The 15,758-nt window shown below is 44.3% G+C and overlaps 1 protein-coding gene across 5 annotated transcripts in view; it reads left to right on the forward strand.

The window, feature by feature from the left end:
• The window catches only part of stox2a (storkhead box 2a), a 97,996-nt gene that overhangs the window by 41,635 nt on the left and 40,603 nt on the right, over positions 1-15,758 (forward strand). Inside the window, exons 1-2 of one of the 5 annotated variants that reach the window (XM_069193023.1) lie at positions 86-1,342; positions 2,393-2,642. The exons of 3 other annotated variants lie outside the window; for them this stretch is intronic. In XM_069193023.1, the coding sequence (XP_069049124.1) occupies positions 2,477-2,642 (166 nt within the window). In that variant the 5' untranslated portion in view covers positions 86-1,342; positions 2,393-2,476. Of the gene's footprint in view, positions 1-85; positions 2,643-15,758 lie in introns of those variants that run through there. One more of the 5 variants, XM_015345705.2, reaches the window with a different exon arrangement.

Consider the following 15,758-nt stretch of genomic DNA (forward strand, 5'->3'; position numbering starts at 1 on the left):
TAGTTAATCATTGTGTTTCATGGCCGAAAACAGCAAAGAGCAAAGTACAACATACGGCTGTTTTTTATTACACGGAGAAAACCTTTGGTGAAATTCTGTGGGAAATAGGGAGCTGAATAAACTTTCGCTGTAGATGTAGTAATGCTAAAGATGTTTACGTTTGTGGTTTTGTGTGGCAGTCTGTTTTACGACAGGGCAGCTTTTTGAGGGAAATAGGGTTTTCTGCTTTGAAAGTGATGGCAGCACGCAAGGCATTCGTTCTCAGCTCTGCACGGCCTTCGGCCAGCCAGAGTTTCTGTCTCGCTCCGCGGGGCTGACACTCGATCCGGTCCTGTGTTCCTGTGCAGATGCACGAGTTCGACTCCTGGAAGCGAGGGCGGGTCGGGAGAGGTGCCCGGCTCACAAGGAGGAGACGAGCCTTCCTGCCATCTGTGCTTCGCCTTGCCGCCGCGGCCGGAGAACTGTCCGTGTGCCTCCCCTCCCCGTTCCTCCCCCGGTTCACTCCCCGTTTCGCCCAGAGGAGCAGCCCGTGCGTGTGTGACAGGGCTGGAGCGCGTCTGTTCCCACTTTCCCACCAGGGGGGATTGTTGTCAAGGCATGATTGGCTGCAAGGGCTGCAACAGCTGTATGGAGACTTGAGCTACAGCGCAGCGTTTCTTGGCTGAAGCCGGAGCGGAGCTGCTTGGTAGTAGCCAGTGAACCAGTTTGCCTGCTATTTCTGTTCCGCCATCGTGGAGGGAGCAGTTGAATTGCCTTCCAGTGGAATTCTTTCGCAGCTGTTACACTGGTTGACCCTTTCTTGCCTTTCTGGATTGGAACCGGGTGGAAATGGGACTGTGTGCATGTAGGGGAAACTGAAAGCAGCGCGAGAGAGAGAGAGAAAGAGAGGAGCTCACAAAGGAAAGCAGAGGCTGCACTGTGATCTCTTGCGGCAGGGGATAAGAGGGTTGCCTTCTGAAACAGGAGAGGCAGGGCTGTTCTAAAAATTGTGCAGCCTTGTATGTAAATATTGCCGGTGCTGCACGGAGGCTGGGATCCGAGCCAAAGGTTGAGGGAGCCCGAGGGGGGTGTTTTACATTAAAATGCAAAGCCTGACAGGATCAGCGCGTCTAACACAAGACAGCTCCCTGATTAGCAGGGGACTGGGTGGCTGACTCGCTTCCTGCCGTCTCCGTGAGCGGGGAGCCTTTCAGGAAAAGGAGCCGCGGAGGAAGCCGAGTGGTGGGAGACCCGGCTGGCTGAGCGGAGCCCAGCGCCTTCTCCCTCTCCCAGCCCCGCGCTCCCCGCGCCTGCAGGACTGAGAGGACAGAGGCGGCGTCTGTGGACTAACTTGAAAGGAGAGGTGTGTGCGTGCGAGTCGTGGTGGGGGGATAGGAGGAGGAGGAGGAGGAGGAGGGGGGCTGCTGAAAAGGGCGAACGGAGAAGACGCTCCGCCGTGGCTCTCGGACTTCATTAGGATCTGGGTCTCGCAGGAATAAATTGCTTCCAGGACCTTTGGGGCCGCTGTGTTTTTCTGTGGCACCCTCTCGCCCTGTCTCGCACACACGCGGGCGCGCGCCGGCTCGTTCACGCAGCCACGCACACGCAGACGCACACTCGCACGAGGAGCAGCAGCTGCAGAACGGTTAAATGGAGATTGCCTTCCTGATTAATGCATCCTTTGCTCAGCGGGCTTCGTTGGTTCTTTGATTGGATTCTGATAGGCGAAGAAGAAAGAGGATCTGTTTTTTCCCCAACCCCACCCCCCCACTGTGGCTGTTTTTTCTCCCCCACTCGTTTTTTCCCTCCTCCTCCCCCTTTGCTGTATCAACAGCGAAGCCTCATCCTTGATCCCAAGGCGGCGGAGATTGACGCTGCCTCTCTTCAGCAGCCTGCAGAGCCTGGTTTCAGGTCAAAACCGAAAGGCCGTGGGTTTTCTCATTTGTTTGGGCCTTTTGTGTTCACCGCTCACAGTTGGCTAAGCGCTCCCGTGCTGAATCGAGCTATTGTTTGAATCCCAGCACTTTTCTTGCTGCAAATCTCTGGCTTCCCCAACCAACCAACCCCCCCCCCCCTCCACTATTCACCAACCCCCCCCATCGGCTGAGAAGCGACATTATGTGCCTCTCCTGCACATGAATCTGGAAACTATAAGCCGGACTGATTGCAAATGAAGTGTAATGCATTGTGGGACGTGTGTAAAATTGGATCAGTTGAGGAAGAGGAAGGGGACCCAAAGTCGGCTCTGTCTGGATCGAAGGCAGCTGCAGCACCAGGGGCAGTAGCGTGTCGGTAGTATTTGTGAGCGTGTGTGTGGTGTGTGTATGCGCGCGCGTCTGCGTGCGTGTGTGTATGTGCGCGAGAGAGAGCCGGTTCCATTTCTCCCCACCATGCCTCCGTTCTGATATTCCAGGGCACACACAGGGCAAAACTGTGGGGCCCGGCTGATGCCGCGGAGGGATTAATCTGCAGGTAACCCCCCGCGCTGCCACGCACAATGAAGAAGACGAGGAGCACGACCCTGCGCCGGGCCTGGCCTAGCTCGGATTTCTCCGACCGGGCCTCGGACCGCATGAGGTCCCGCAGCGAGAAGGACTACCGTGTGCACAAACACTTTCCGCCTGCTTTCATCTCCCAGGCCGCTCGAGGATATATGACATCAGGTTGGTGGGATGTTCTTTGTTAGTGGGGAAGCCGAAAAGCCTGGGCCGGGTGTGTGTGTGTGCATGTGTTTGGGGGCGGGCGGGGGGGGGGGAGGAGGGGTTGTTTGTGAGATAAATTGTTGTCATCTGCTGGCTTTAGAGACGCAAGTGAAAGTCTTGGGTTCATTGTGGCGAAATGGGGCTGAAAGCCTTAGTTTTCATGCACGATGCAAAACAAAATTGGCATGCATTCACCATTTTGAACCTAGCGAGCATTCCGGTAGGACCTTCCAGTGATGCGCTTGTACCATGTTGTCGGTAAGGTTTTTCACTCAAGCGTCAGGCATTCGTTCCTCTGGCAAGAATGTGCCCTAATTGGTGTTTGTGAGGTCCCAGTATCAATTCTGTGGCATGTCCATTCCTTCCTCTCTCTGTTAATTTATCTGCTAGTCATTAGCTGGAGCGAGCAAGCAGAAGGCTGCTGGAGTCTGCCTTACTTGATGTCAGAAGCCTTGTAATTGGTGACAGGGCGTCTCAAGACGTTGTGCAGCCTGCAGCTCCGTTGGGTTGGCAAAGGAATAGCGGCTCCCCACTCTTGTGTAGTGTCCTGTAGCTGAAACCGGAGGGGCTGGAGGCTGTGTGAACTGAGCTGGCTCGGGAGGGCTTTCAGCTCACCTGCATGTTTCCACTTAAAAAAACATCGTGTCTATGGTCGCCTACTCCCAGCTCACAGGCCATGCTACACATGAGTGAGATATTTGTTTGTGTGTGTTTAGTTGAGTCCCGACTCCTTGTGACCTCACTGGCTTTAGCAGGCCAGGCCTGTCTGTCAGCAACTGCTTCCCTGAGCTCCTACCAATTCAAATTCATTACTTCAGTAATACTGTCTCTCCTTCTTAACCTCTGCCACCCCTTTCTTCTTTTCCCTTCAATCTTTCCCAACATCAGTGTCTTCTCCAGTGAATCCTGTCATCGCATTATTTGGCCAAAGTATCAAATAATGCGATGAGTTTTAAGTAAGAGTTTTACTGTCATTCCTTCCAATGAACAATCTCTGTTTATTTCCTTGAGTTTACCTGGTGTCAGATATCAGCCTGGTTTATTTTTTGGGGGGGGTTGTCAATTTGGATATCTTTTCTTCTCCGCCTTTGTTTATGCCCTTTTATAAACTGCTAGCAGATGGTCTCAAGGAAGGCAGAAAAAGGGCTTCCTTCCCCACTGCAATGCTCCCGAGCAGGCGAGGCGGCCTGGTCAGGGGTAGCCGCCGTGGGGTCTGGAGTAGGACAGCGAGGTGGGAAGGCAGCGTTTGAAATATTGCTGTAGCCAGTGCTGCTGCACCAAAATGCACAGTCTCTGCCCCCCCACTCCTCACTGTAAAGAAAACTCCCACCCTCTTACCCCAGATGAGCAATAAACATGCGGCAGGTATGCTTGTTTTTAGTATTTAATGCCAGCAGTGAAATCGTACCTCTAAGTAGCACTGTTTCTGCTTGAACTAGATTTAATCGTCTGAGGTCAGGGCAGGTGAGATGAAGAAAATATCTGCACAGTGCACAGTACACATACTGATGTTTTAAAAATTCATTTATCACCCGACAGGGGGATGGATTAGTTAGTCAGGATGCTCAGAGGTCAGCGTTTTTAACTCCAGTGGTACTTTTCAAGCCATCAGTTACATAGATCCTTTATGCGGAAGACTAATATCTGTTTTGGACAGGAGGTTCTGCTCCTCAAAAGTGAGTTTTATGCAGTGTTTCTTGATTTCCCCAATTTCCTCACTCTCTATGTAAGGCAGTGCTCATTGTAATAATGGGGTGGCTGGCTCTGTCTCCCCCCCCCACCCCAGCTGTTTCTCTGGAATTTGCATTTTGTTTTTCTAACACCTTTGCAAGGCCCTTGGGAGATGTGCGTTTCGAATTGTAACAACAGTATCCAGTAGTTTTTGTTCCGACACGCTAAATCAGATGCAGCACCGGTATCTTGTACCTACGCTGTCACTTGACCGGGTGCTGAATTGTCTTTAGGACAGACTTGTTTCTTCAGCGTTGAGGTGCCTCCTTTCCTTTAAAGACTGAAGCCATTGTGTTCCAAGAGAATGAGCTTCACTTTGCAGACTTTTAATGTTTAGATCCTTTTGTCTTTTCATAATCTCACTCTTGTGTAAAGGTTTACCTGGGGAAATGCAGGCTCTGAGACAGTTTTTGTGTGCACGCACAAAGAGAGAGCAGTATATTAACAGAACTGTGTTTAGATGGTCGGTCTACATTTATTGAGGGCATTCTATAAGTTAGCTTCAGTGTGGTTTCAGAGAATCAATACATTCACTTAACAGCAGTCAGCGGCATTTGAGTGTTGGCAAGGGCTTTTTATTTGAGCGTGTCTGGGAGAACAGGGTCATTTCTTTATGTGCCATTTAAGCAACTTTCTTTTGAAGGATGGGAGCTTTTCTTTCTGAAATCTTAAAGTTTGTTCTTCGTGTATGAGTTCCCAGTGTGTAAGAGTACAAATGCAGTCTTTGTCAGTTCAGTGAGTTTTGAAAAGGAGACGGCCTCTCAGAAGGCATGATGTGTCCTTTGACTTGGGGGTCTCCGTTTCCCTAATACATTAAACATAATTGTCTTTGTACAGTCAGTTGGCCCTAATGAAACCCTTTCCTGGAATTAGCATTTTTGTGAAATAAAAGGCTGTTCTGAATTGGTAATGTTTTTCTTTAAGGGGCAAGGCTTATCAGTGAATGTCATAAAGTTGGATCCATGTTTTCTCTCTGACTCTGGAGTTGCAAGCCTAATTGTAATTTCAGGAATGCACATATATTTGGTTTGTGCATAACTGCTATATCCGTTAATAGTCTGCAGTGGTTTGCCTCCTATTACTTGAAATACATTTATTTCGAAAATGAATTAAAAACCAGGCTTTTACTTCCTCAAAGTTTAAATACATGCAAGAACAGATTAGAAAAGGGACAATCGGTTTGCTTAGGAACAGAAGAGAAATTCTGAATGGTTTAAGCCTGAAGAAGCCCATATAGAGGGTGCTGAATGGCTCCACAGTAAGTGCAGCCAAATCTGCATTGGTTCAGAGCTTCTTCATGCTTCCTAGCAACGTGGGGTTCAGAGGTTAAATGATGTGGCCATTGTGAGGGGGTGAATATAAATTAGAGCACAAAGCTTATTCGTGAAAATAAATGACTTGAGACAAAGGGCTGTGTATATTTTTACTTTTATTCTTTCAAAGCAGAGAAACATATCATTATGTTATTCTTAAGAAGTGATTTATTTCAGATAAAATACAGTATTTAGTCTTGTATTCACAACTTGTTCTTTTGCTAGAAATATAACTGATGCTAACGCAGAGGATTTTAGCAACTTTTATGAAATGTTCAAGAAGCACTTTCGGGAAAGATAGCCTTTTTTAAATGCTTTTAAGCTGCATTACGTGTAAGGTATTCATAATTCATGTGTGCTAATATGAAATGCAATATTAAATAAAATTAAGATTTGGGAATGTGAGGGGATTTACAGTATTTATGAATTTGTTTAATGGAGGTTAAATAAAGCTTTATATGCTGTCTGTGGTTTACGTACTGTACTACTTAGTCAAATAAAAGCCTTATAAGTGCATCAGCAGCGATACTTATAACTGTTGGTGGTATTTTTGTTTTCCATTTTTAACTCGTGTTGAATCATCCCTTATCTATATTTATACGGATGTTATTTACATTCATGTCATGTCATGTCATGCCTGTAATCCCTTATGACGTGACACATTGAAATTGTGTTCCTTGAAGTAAAAGGCCCATATAGTACATAATAACATGTGAACTGTTCTCTTTGCACATGTTACACGAAGGTACCTGGGACATCCTTGCACCCTGTGTGATGGCAACCCAGATGTGTCCTCTTTACTAGGACAGCTGTACAACTGGGGAGCGTGACATAGCATCTCAGAACACTCACTTATTAAATATGCAATACTGCTTTCTAATTTTAGCAAAGGTTTTAAATGTCATCTTTCCCGAGATTTAAGCACAAGTTCAAATATGTACGGACCCTAACATTATTCAACAGGAACAGTATGCACCCTTCCCCTTGCTGGGCTGGGTGCTCTACGAGTGCAGTGCTGTGCACTAGTTCTAGTACTGTGCTTTAAAGAGGAAGCATCTCTTCTTTGTTAATCCAGCAGTCAGAGGTACGAGCCAGCAACTCCTCTCTCTGTCTGTACATGGTGGCTTCCTTCTCCTCCAGGTAAGAAGTGTGTCTGGAGAAGCCTGTCGCGTGCAAGTACCCTCGGCTAATTTCTCGGGGACCACGCTTTCTGAGTCGAGGGAGGGCACACTCTGCAGCCGCAGACAGCATCCACAGTGCTGTGTTCAAGAAAAGAGGACAGCGTTCTCCTTTCTGGGATGCCCGCGTGTCACTGATGGCAGGAAGTGCAGTGCAGACGAAAGGACAGTATTGTGTTCATGGCGTTTTCTGACTGCCCTGGCTGAGCTGCTTGCAGGACCTTTATGTAGAAGAATGTCAGCTTGTTTGCAGGGACACTAGTGTTGCAGCTCAGCTCCTTAATTCCAGGCACAGTTGCCTGAAGTGTGTGGAGACTGCATGCTCCCCATGTCCACTCTGGCTTCCTCCCACTTCCTGAAGACATGCTGACAGGTCGATGGGCTAAAACAAACTCCCCTTCCCATGAGGAGTAGCACTAGAGCCCCCCCTGACTTTCACAAAACTGACATGTAGAAAATATACTAACACATTTATATAGGTTTTTGTAGGATGGTTTAGCGTCATTGTAAACTTTGTGCAGAGAGCCTGTCAAATTATTGTTTTAGGAAGTCAAGCTTGAGTATCATCAGAGTAAAACCAGTAAAAAGCTCCTCATTTAAGGCAACGTTCTGATGATTGTGTTAAATATACAAGTCTTCTGGTAGGCTTAGAATCCATGTTAGAGATCGAGACTTGCAAATGTAAGTACGAGTGCCATAATTGTAAATCTAAACTGAAATATTTATGAGTACATACTAAATATTTAATATTGTGTGTGAGCAGAATGATCGGAGGTCAAGCGGTCATTCATGTACAGTAGGCCTTAACAGTGTGTAATGTATAACATAACACATTTAACCAGTGTTTTGAAGGAAGGTTATGGTACTGATATTAATATTATGCTATAACATTACCAAGTATTTGAAAAATTAATCTGGTTTTTCGTTTTGCTCTTGGTGCTTTGTTGAAGTGGAAATTGCATCATACGTTTAAGTTGAAGTCTGCCCTCTTATGAAGCTGAAACATTTTAGCGCTGCCAAAGTGTTTGCATGTTTCTATTTTGTTTAAGAAATCTGGGATGCAGAGCTATTGTCCTACCCTCTCTCCCCACGATTTGGAATGGACAGCTCGACTCAATGAGCTTTCCTTTGACCTTTGACGTGCCTCCTTGTCAGAACCTCTCCTTGCCTGGTGCACTGCGAGCTCAGCACTGCATTCCTTCAGCTGGAGGAGTGAAATTTCTCTTGCTGACAAATCTGCAAACTGGCAGGTTCTCAGCCAGTCCCTGGAGTCGCTGTCACATAGGTAGGCCAAAGGAAACCCTGAGCAAGTTAAACTCTGCAAATTCTGCACCTCACAGCAAACAATCCTCAGGCGGTTAAAAAGAGAGAGCTGGTGGAGGCATTCAGAAGTCCCTCGTATTAGCAGTCTGCTTCCCTGGCCCTGATCTGCTAACTCTTGTAAGACATCCTACTGTACGTCATCTGTTTCTAACATCTATAGGGAACACTTGTTAAAAATCGATCAGTTGAGAAGAGACTTTGTTTAAAGGAACTGTTTCCCTTGAGAGCAAAAGACTGGTGTCACAGAGTCTCTTCAATTCTTTAATGCCTAGGGGACTTGCGGGTGTGGTGCTGTCCAGACGACGGCTCAAATGTTTGATGTGTTTTTCTTATGTATTAAAAACTTCATCCGAGTGTTTCAAAGGGCACAGCATCTGACGGCAAGTGAGGAGTGAGAGAAATCACTCATTGTAAACGGGAGCTACATAGTGCATTGCAGGACAGGAGATAATCAACAGTGACAGTACAGCAAAGCACCAGAACATCCAACAGGTAGTACAGAACATCAGTCACACAGGACAGTAAATCTAAGGTAGCCATGGAAACAAATACGAATGCGAAACCTTTGGTCGCAGGGCAACGCATTGGATAGTTTGTGGGTGGCTGGGTGTGGTGGCTCCCTGCCTGACTTGAGGTGGCACGAGGCCCTGCTGTATTTCTCTGATCGGCTGATTCGGTCGCAGAACCCACCAGCCACTATGACAGGGCAGTTAAAGCCACAGAGCTGCGTCCTCTTCGGTATCGGCTAAAAATAGCGGCAGACCTTCTGGGTGTCCAGCCTGCTGACATCATTAAGCCTTCTCTGCATACAGGATTTACTCGAGATGATTGAAAAAATAGTAACACTGATCACATGGCCACTACACAGGCAGTGAGTAGTAGTTTTTTCCTGTGTCTCTTGTCCTAGTTGTCTCTCTGCTGAAATGGAAATTTTCAGACTGTTGTTTTTTTTTTTTTTTTACAGTGATATGTACTTGCTTTCCAAGATATTGGGAATCTCCCCCAGTCCCTCCTCCCCCATTCAGACCAGCAGATACTGTCAGCCGTGGGAAAAGTGGGCTGGCCAGACGGATTTTGGTCGCCTCCCCTGGCCTAGTCAGTTCCCTGATCTGATCTAGCTGAAAACTCTTGCAACCAGTGAATTGAGCAGATTGAATCCTTGCCCAGGTGCCATCATCACCACCTCAGCTGAATGCTGAAGTGCTGAACTAGAGGAATGGGATGTTTGTGCCGTTTATGATGTCATATCCTGTCCTGTTCAGATGTCATGTCCTGCTCAGGTTGTGCTTAAGTCCTGTTCTGATAAAGAGGAAGAGCAACGTGACGAATAGTGGGTGGATGTGGACGATTGCCTTTACATTAGCTTCATAAATTCGCCACGTTTAATGAAAGTTAAAATGATCAGGTGATCATTGATCAACGCCTGGGTTTTCAAAACAAAAGTACCTCTCTCTCCTACAGTACGTGTATCCACTCATTTCGTGGTGAACACTGAACGCCTCTACAAAACACTTACTGTACACACACTGCACACACAGAAAAGTTTTGATTCGGGCTTTTGTTCATTCTTACTGCAAACAAGGAGTTCAGGCGACAAGGAGTGGAAGGCAACCTGGTTTGTTAGAGCTCTGCCTGACCTCTCTCAGATGCGAAGTAAATACGGTTTCAGATATACTGTAGATAAATACCACCATTACACCCTTTGATTCCCTCTTCTCATTTCTTTGTGATACGAATATGAACAGTCTCAGACTAATGCAGTCTTCTGCAAGTAATATGTGATGGTTCTTACAAAATGATCAAAAAAATATCAGTGAACAAACTGAATGAAACAGCATCAAAAAATGTTTTTAAAGCAAAAATAGTTCAGATTAAATGAAAACCTGGTCTGCCCATCAATTTCAATTCCAGGCTGCAACATATCGTTTTTGGTTTTGCTGCCTGAGCAGCAAAACCAAAACTGCTATTGAGCATTACATGTTTTGTGAGTCCACTCTGTGTGTACACTTATGTTTGAGAAGATAATGCATGAGTTTGTATTCAGATTTAAAAATGCCAGTGATTAATAGTTATTGCTGTTAGAAAAATAAAATGTGAGGGTGTATCTTTTGCAGATATTCTGCAGATCTTTTGGTGTATCTGCAGACATTCTTTCCAGCACAACTGTTAATTTACAGTACATCGGCTCAGTATTGATGGATCAGTTTAAGGACTTCATCTGGCTCTTCAGATGCTGGTGCTTTATATTGAAAACTGCAGACAGTTACCAGCATCGGAGACCATTGTCGAAGATCAATCTCTGGCTTGCACTATGGGAAATAAGCTTTCATCTCCGATCAACCTGAAAGCTTCTGGCTTGGTTTCATCAAACCATGGTGCATTCCGAAGAACAGGACAGAGCTTTGCTTTGAACGAATGTTTTATTTTCTTATACAAATCACTTTGCGTTTCAGGAGATGATCTCATCTTGGCTTTTGACCAGAACATCTTTCATTTTAATCACTGTGTGCAGTTCTTTGATGTATGTGGACACCAGCTTCCTTTAAGACATCCTTATATACTGTACATTATAACTGGGGATTTTTTTTTAACGCTTCAAGAATAAGTACTTGTCACCCCGATTCTAAAACCTGATTAATTTTCATTCTAATAGTAACTTCTTAGATATATATCTGCACCAACTATGGAACTTATGCAAGTGGATCAACTTAATTTTAATATAAAGGAGTTTGTATGCGTGGGTTGTTTTGAATTTGGAGCTTTTCGACTGGTGAAATGGAAATAACAAGCCTTAGCTGTTGTTTGGCCTAACTCATAAATCCTGCAGTGCCTTAATCATATCAGATCACTATTAAATTATCTGAGCTGTATTTTATAACATATTTTAATGTTTGGGTGTTTATTATATCAAGAAGGCATCTGCGAATTTCAGTTGCTTGCCCTGTGACGTAATTGCTGAAATGTCTAAATCTGCAGTGCCTTGTGTGTTGCTGTCTATACCAGTAAGAAATATACAGTGATTGTGGAATAAATATTAAGATAACTGATTGATAACTTATTGACCTAAAAACACAAGGATTGTCTTCATGTGTGAAAAGCTAACAGAGGAGATGATTATTAAATCTGTTATTACATTTTTCAGAATGTGTTGAACGGAGAAAATGTTTATGCAAAATGCTGATGTGAGATTTTGTTTAAGTATTTTGCAGTTTATTATTTTAACAAGTTAATTCGGTAGTTATTTTTCTGGATTGCGTTCGAGAGCGCACGCACGGACACATGAACTCGAGGCGGGTTTTCCCTGTCACAGTGGGGTACTAGTGTACTAGTAGGGTACTAGTACTAGTGGGGTACACTGTATTGCTGTACTCAAACCTGTTTTCGCAATTACAAAGCATAGCTCAGGCTCTGCATTACAGTTGGCCGAAGGAAACTGGAATGCCAGAATAATTGCCTCCAAGTAAGTATTGCTTTACAGAAGTGTAATTTGCCTGGGTTTTCCCCGCATTGTGCACTTTACCTGATTATTGTGAAGGGAATCGGATCCCATCCCTTGAAACGTTTCTGTGCAGGAAGCCCTCAGCGTGATCAAGGAAGACACTGGAGCGGGAGGCTTTTGTTCAAAGGCAGCGGCGGTAAAAATAGTCCAGAGTACCTGGCAAATTATTTTTAGGAGGATTTTCGTAGCACTTGTAGGCTTTTGTTTTATTGGGATGGCGTCACTCTGTATTTTATCTACGAACTTCAGGTTTTTCGCAGAACGGTGTTTGCTGATGGTGTTTTATTATACCGTAAATCAAAAGGTATGGCTGCCGATTAAAATAACAGCTCTTTGGATTCTGAATCTGATTCCATACAGTGGATTATTCTCTCCAGTGTAAAGAACCTTAGCTTTGCTTACCTAATAAACTGGGAGAGGAAGAGGCTTAACTCCATTATTAGTCTGTTAATTCTGGATCACAGTAATAGAGTAAAACCTTGTATAGTGTAAACAGGCATTAGTAGCTTCAGGGGTAAATTCCAGCCTGAATTTACGTGCGTTACATCTTTTATTTGAGATATTGGATGTTGTGATGTTTTTTTTTCTTTTACTGTTGCTTTTCTTAAAATGTGCCTGTTGTGTTCTGGAATAATACTGATAAGCAATTCGCATTGGTTTATTGATTTGTTTATGGACTGCAGTATTTTAAAGACTGCTTTCTACTTCAAAGCAGGTTTATTTTTTATTTTTTTTTGCCTTGGTGGGCATTTACTGTACCAACTTAAACATTTTTTTAATTCGTTTTGTTTTCTTCAGCTTTTCACTATGACTGCAGTCCTAATGACACGCTGTAGGTTTGCCCTTCTCGAATGTCTTGACAGACACACAGAGGAGTCTCTTGGGAGTGTTAAGGAAGGACAGTAATTTAGCTCTATGCTGGTGTTTCATAAGAGTTGTGTTTGCGTGGGCTCTCTTGTTAATTTTAGGGTACTTTAAGCTATTCTGCAGCTTGTTCTGATTTTGTATGTGGCTGAGAAAGTATGACCCTGATAACTTGTTTTCAGTGGCAAGAAAAGAGGTAAATTGACCTTTTTTCTTTTGAACGTAGTCATCGCGGTTTTGCTGCTGGGGCAGTGCATTTACAGGGGTTTGAAATTCTAAAGCAGAAGGTTTTTTTCCGTGTTCAAATACATGTTCTCTTTATTTTTTCTCTATTGAATTTTTAAGTACTTTTATTGCTGTATATACAGTATGTTTGTATTCCTTGTACTACAGGCTTTGTTTTCAAATCCTAAATTTCAAAGGTTCCCTGGATGTTACTTTTTAAGGATCATATGTATGTACTGTAGCTGTGATTATTTGACCTCAATGGGTAAATATTTGAAATCCTTTATATTAGGTTTTCCGTCTGTGGAAATCTTTGAAATTTAAGATTTTTAAATAAAGCCTGAAGCACAGAGTATCCAGACTTAAATATTGAGAAAACATAAAAGCAACTGACAAATAAAGCTCACCACTGTAGTACATTATACCTTCTTAATGTAGAATCTGGTTATGTCTGGATGGATGAAGTTCTGTTACCTCAGTCTGTGAACGAATGTTGGTTGGAGTCTGACATAATCAGCTGAATGAATGTTGGTTGGAGTCTGACATAATCAGCAAGCCCTAATCTTAAACATACTGTACTAGTTGGAGGTCAGACCCTATATTTCAACATATTTGCGGGAATTTTGAAAAGTGCTACATCAAATGGAAGGAATTAACTTTATAAAAAACCTTTCAGCCTGCTATAATAAGATACTTTGCAAAACCAGCACTCCTCAAAATTCCCAAACCTGCCTGTTCCCCAACTCCTGGATTGTGCAAGGCCTTATCACACTAGATCACTATTAATTTGTGAATGTACGCCGAGTTATATTTTATAACTTTGAACATTTTCTTCATGCTCGACTGTGTGTTGATTATATCAGGAAAGATTTGGTGAGTTTCAGGCTCTTCACATGTGACATCATTTCTAAAAGTGGTGTACTTTATCAGTTGTCATTCAAACGTGGCACCGCTATGGCTAAAGGTTGCTCCATGCATGTCAGACTCAGACACCGAAACCAAATGACCTTTCAAAACATTGTTTGTTTGGCATTTGTACAATCCCTGAAACAGATGAAGCATAAACAAGGACATAATACAGGTTGTTGAAGCTGCTAAGCATAAACTGTATGCAAGTTTATCGGCAATGGACTCTGTTTCCTTCCGTATTAAAGTAGGAATAAACTACATTTTGTGGAGCGGTGGCTCTGTGGCTCAGGATCTGTGCCTGTGGCTGGAAGGTTGCCGGTTCAAATCCCGAGGCCGGCAGAGGAGTCCTGCTCTGTTGGGCCCCAGAGCAAGGCCCTTAACCCCAACTGCTCCAGGGGTGCTGTATAAATGGCTGACCCTGCGCTCTGACCCCCAGCTTCTCTCTCTGTCTGTGTGTCTCATGGAGAGCAAGCTGGGGTCTGTGAAAAGACAAATTCCTAATGCAAGAAATTGTATATGGCCAATAGAGTGATATTATCTTATCTTGCATTTGTATACATAAGATTATAGTGACAACCTAGAGAGTTTTTTTATTTCTTATAGGAAGTTTCCCCTGCTTTAAAGACCTAAGACTGAATAAAAATGGCAAGCTTATATGATCATTATTGTGCGTTGTTTTAGTTGAAGATATTTCTTCTGGTTGCGTAAAAAGCATTATCACAGATTTCTGCATGACCTCTTTCTGAATAACTCTCCTTACGTTTTCTTTTAAAATATCCTGCTGCCTCATACAGGTCCCAGTCAATCAGAAGTTATGAGTTTTGAATTCGGTGGGGTTTCCCGAGTACTCTACTTCACTCCTCTGCTGTGCTGTAGCATTCAGAAACCTTGCAGACGAAGTGGTATTGTGTTCATGCAGGACTCAAGTGTGAATGATTTGATAGAGGAGAAACTTTGTGTATTAAATAATAGTTTGCTCAGCTGCCCTCGTCTTGAGAAATTGTGGCCCGTTGTTAACAGGTGATTGGCAGGGGGATTTGCCGTGCTCCAGAGTCGCAATGCACTTGCATGTTTCTGGAGACAGTGGTGGAGGGTTTAAGCTTCCTGTCTGCCGTATGAAAACGCGAGCGTGTGAAGAGCAGTGTTGGGTGGGTGTTGGCCATAAACATGGTTACCGCACACGTCTGGCTGTCCTGGGCTTGAGTGCACCTGGAGACCTTGGGTGAGGAGTTTGCCTGTTCTTCCTGCATCTGTGTGGTCAGTTATCAATTCCAAGCTGTGTTGCATGTTGTGCATACACCCTGCAATGGCCCTGCATCCCGTGGGCCGGGGTCAAACTCGAACCCGAACCCTGGAAGCACAGAGCAGGTGCATGCACACACAGACGCGCACGTGAGAACACATGATTCCAGGACAGACTGCAGGCTTCTGCCACACTCGCCAGGAATAGGCAGCTCCCAGTAATGTAGCGACGTTTCCTTTTCACCTGAGCTGTTTGGGTTTTTTTGGGGGGAAGTATCTGTAATAGTGGTGCTAAAGAAGGAGCTAATTTTGCACTGGAAGGAAAGAAAATCTCAAGTGTCATTCTGTTGGTGCCTAGTGTGGAAAATAGTTCGCCTTTAAAAGAAAGCGGAGTCCTCCCTTTTCAGGAGGATGCGAGTGGGGCATTTAAGAGTAGTTGATTAAAGCCACTTACAGGAAAGTCGGGGCTAGCAGATCTTTGCACTTTGTTCAGTCGTTGAATTGTATAAATGTTTATGTCCAACATACTGTAAGTAAAAGGAAAGCAAGTGGCCCGAAACACATCTCATCCCAGTTCAGAACAGAGTATTTTTACAGTAGGCAACGCTCCTACAAGAGCAGGTTCATCACACGGGTCCTCACACAAGGTGCTGTTTGTTCTAAAACATTCCCCTCCTTTGGCTGCAGGAAACAAATGGCATTCGATTGAGTCCGAGTTGGGGAAAGTTACTTGTTAAAGGTAATCCATTGCAGTTACAAGAGACTTGTTTTAGGTATTACTTTTCAGCGTTAA

This window comes from Lepisosteus oculatus, chromosome 1 (assembly GCF_040954835.1).
Source record: "Lepisosteus oculatus isolate fLepOcu1 chromosome 1, fLepOcu1.hap2, whole genome shotgun sequence".
Lineage (NCBI taxonomy): Eukaryota > Metazoa > Chordata > Actinopteri > Semionotiformes > Lepisosteidae > Lepisosteus > Lepisosteus oculatus.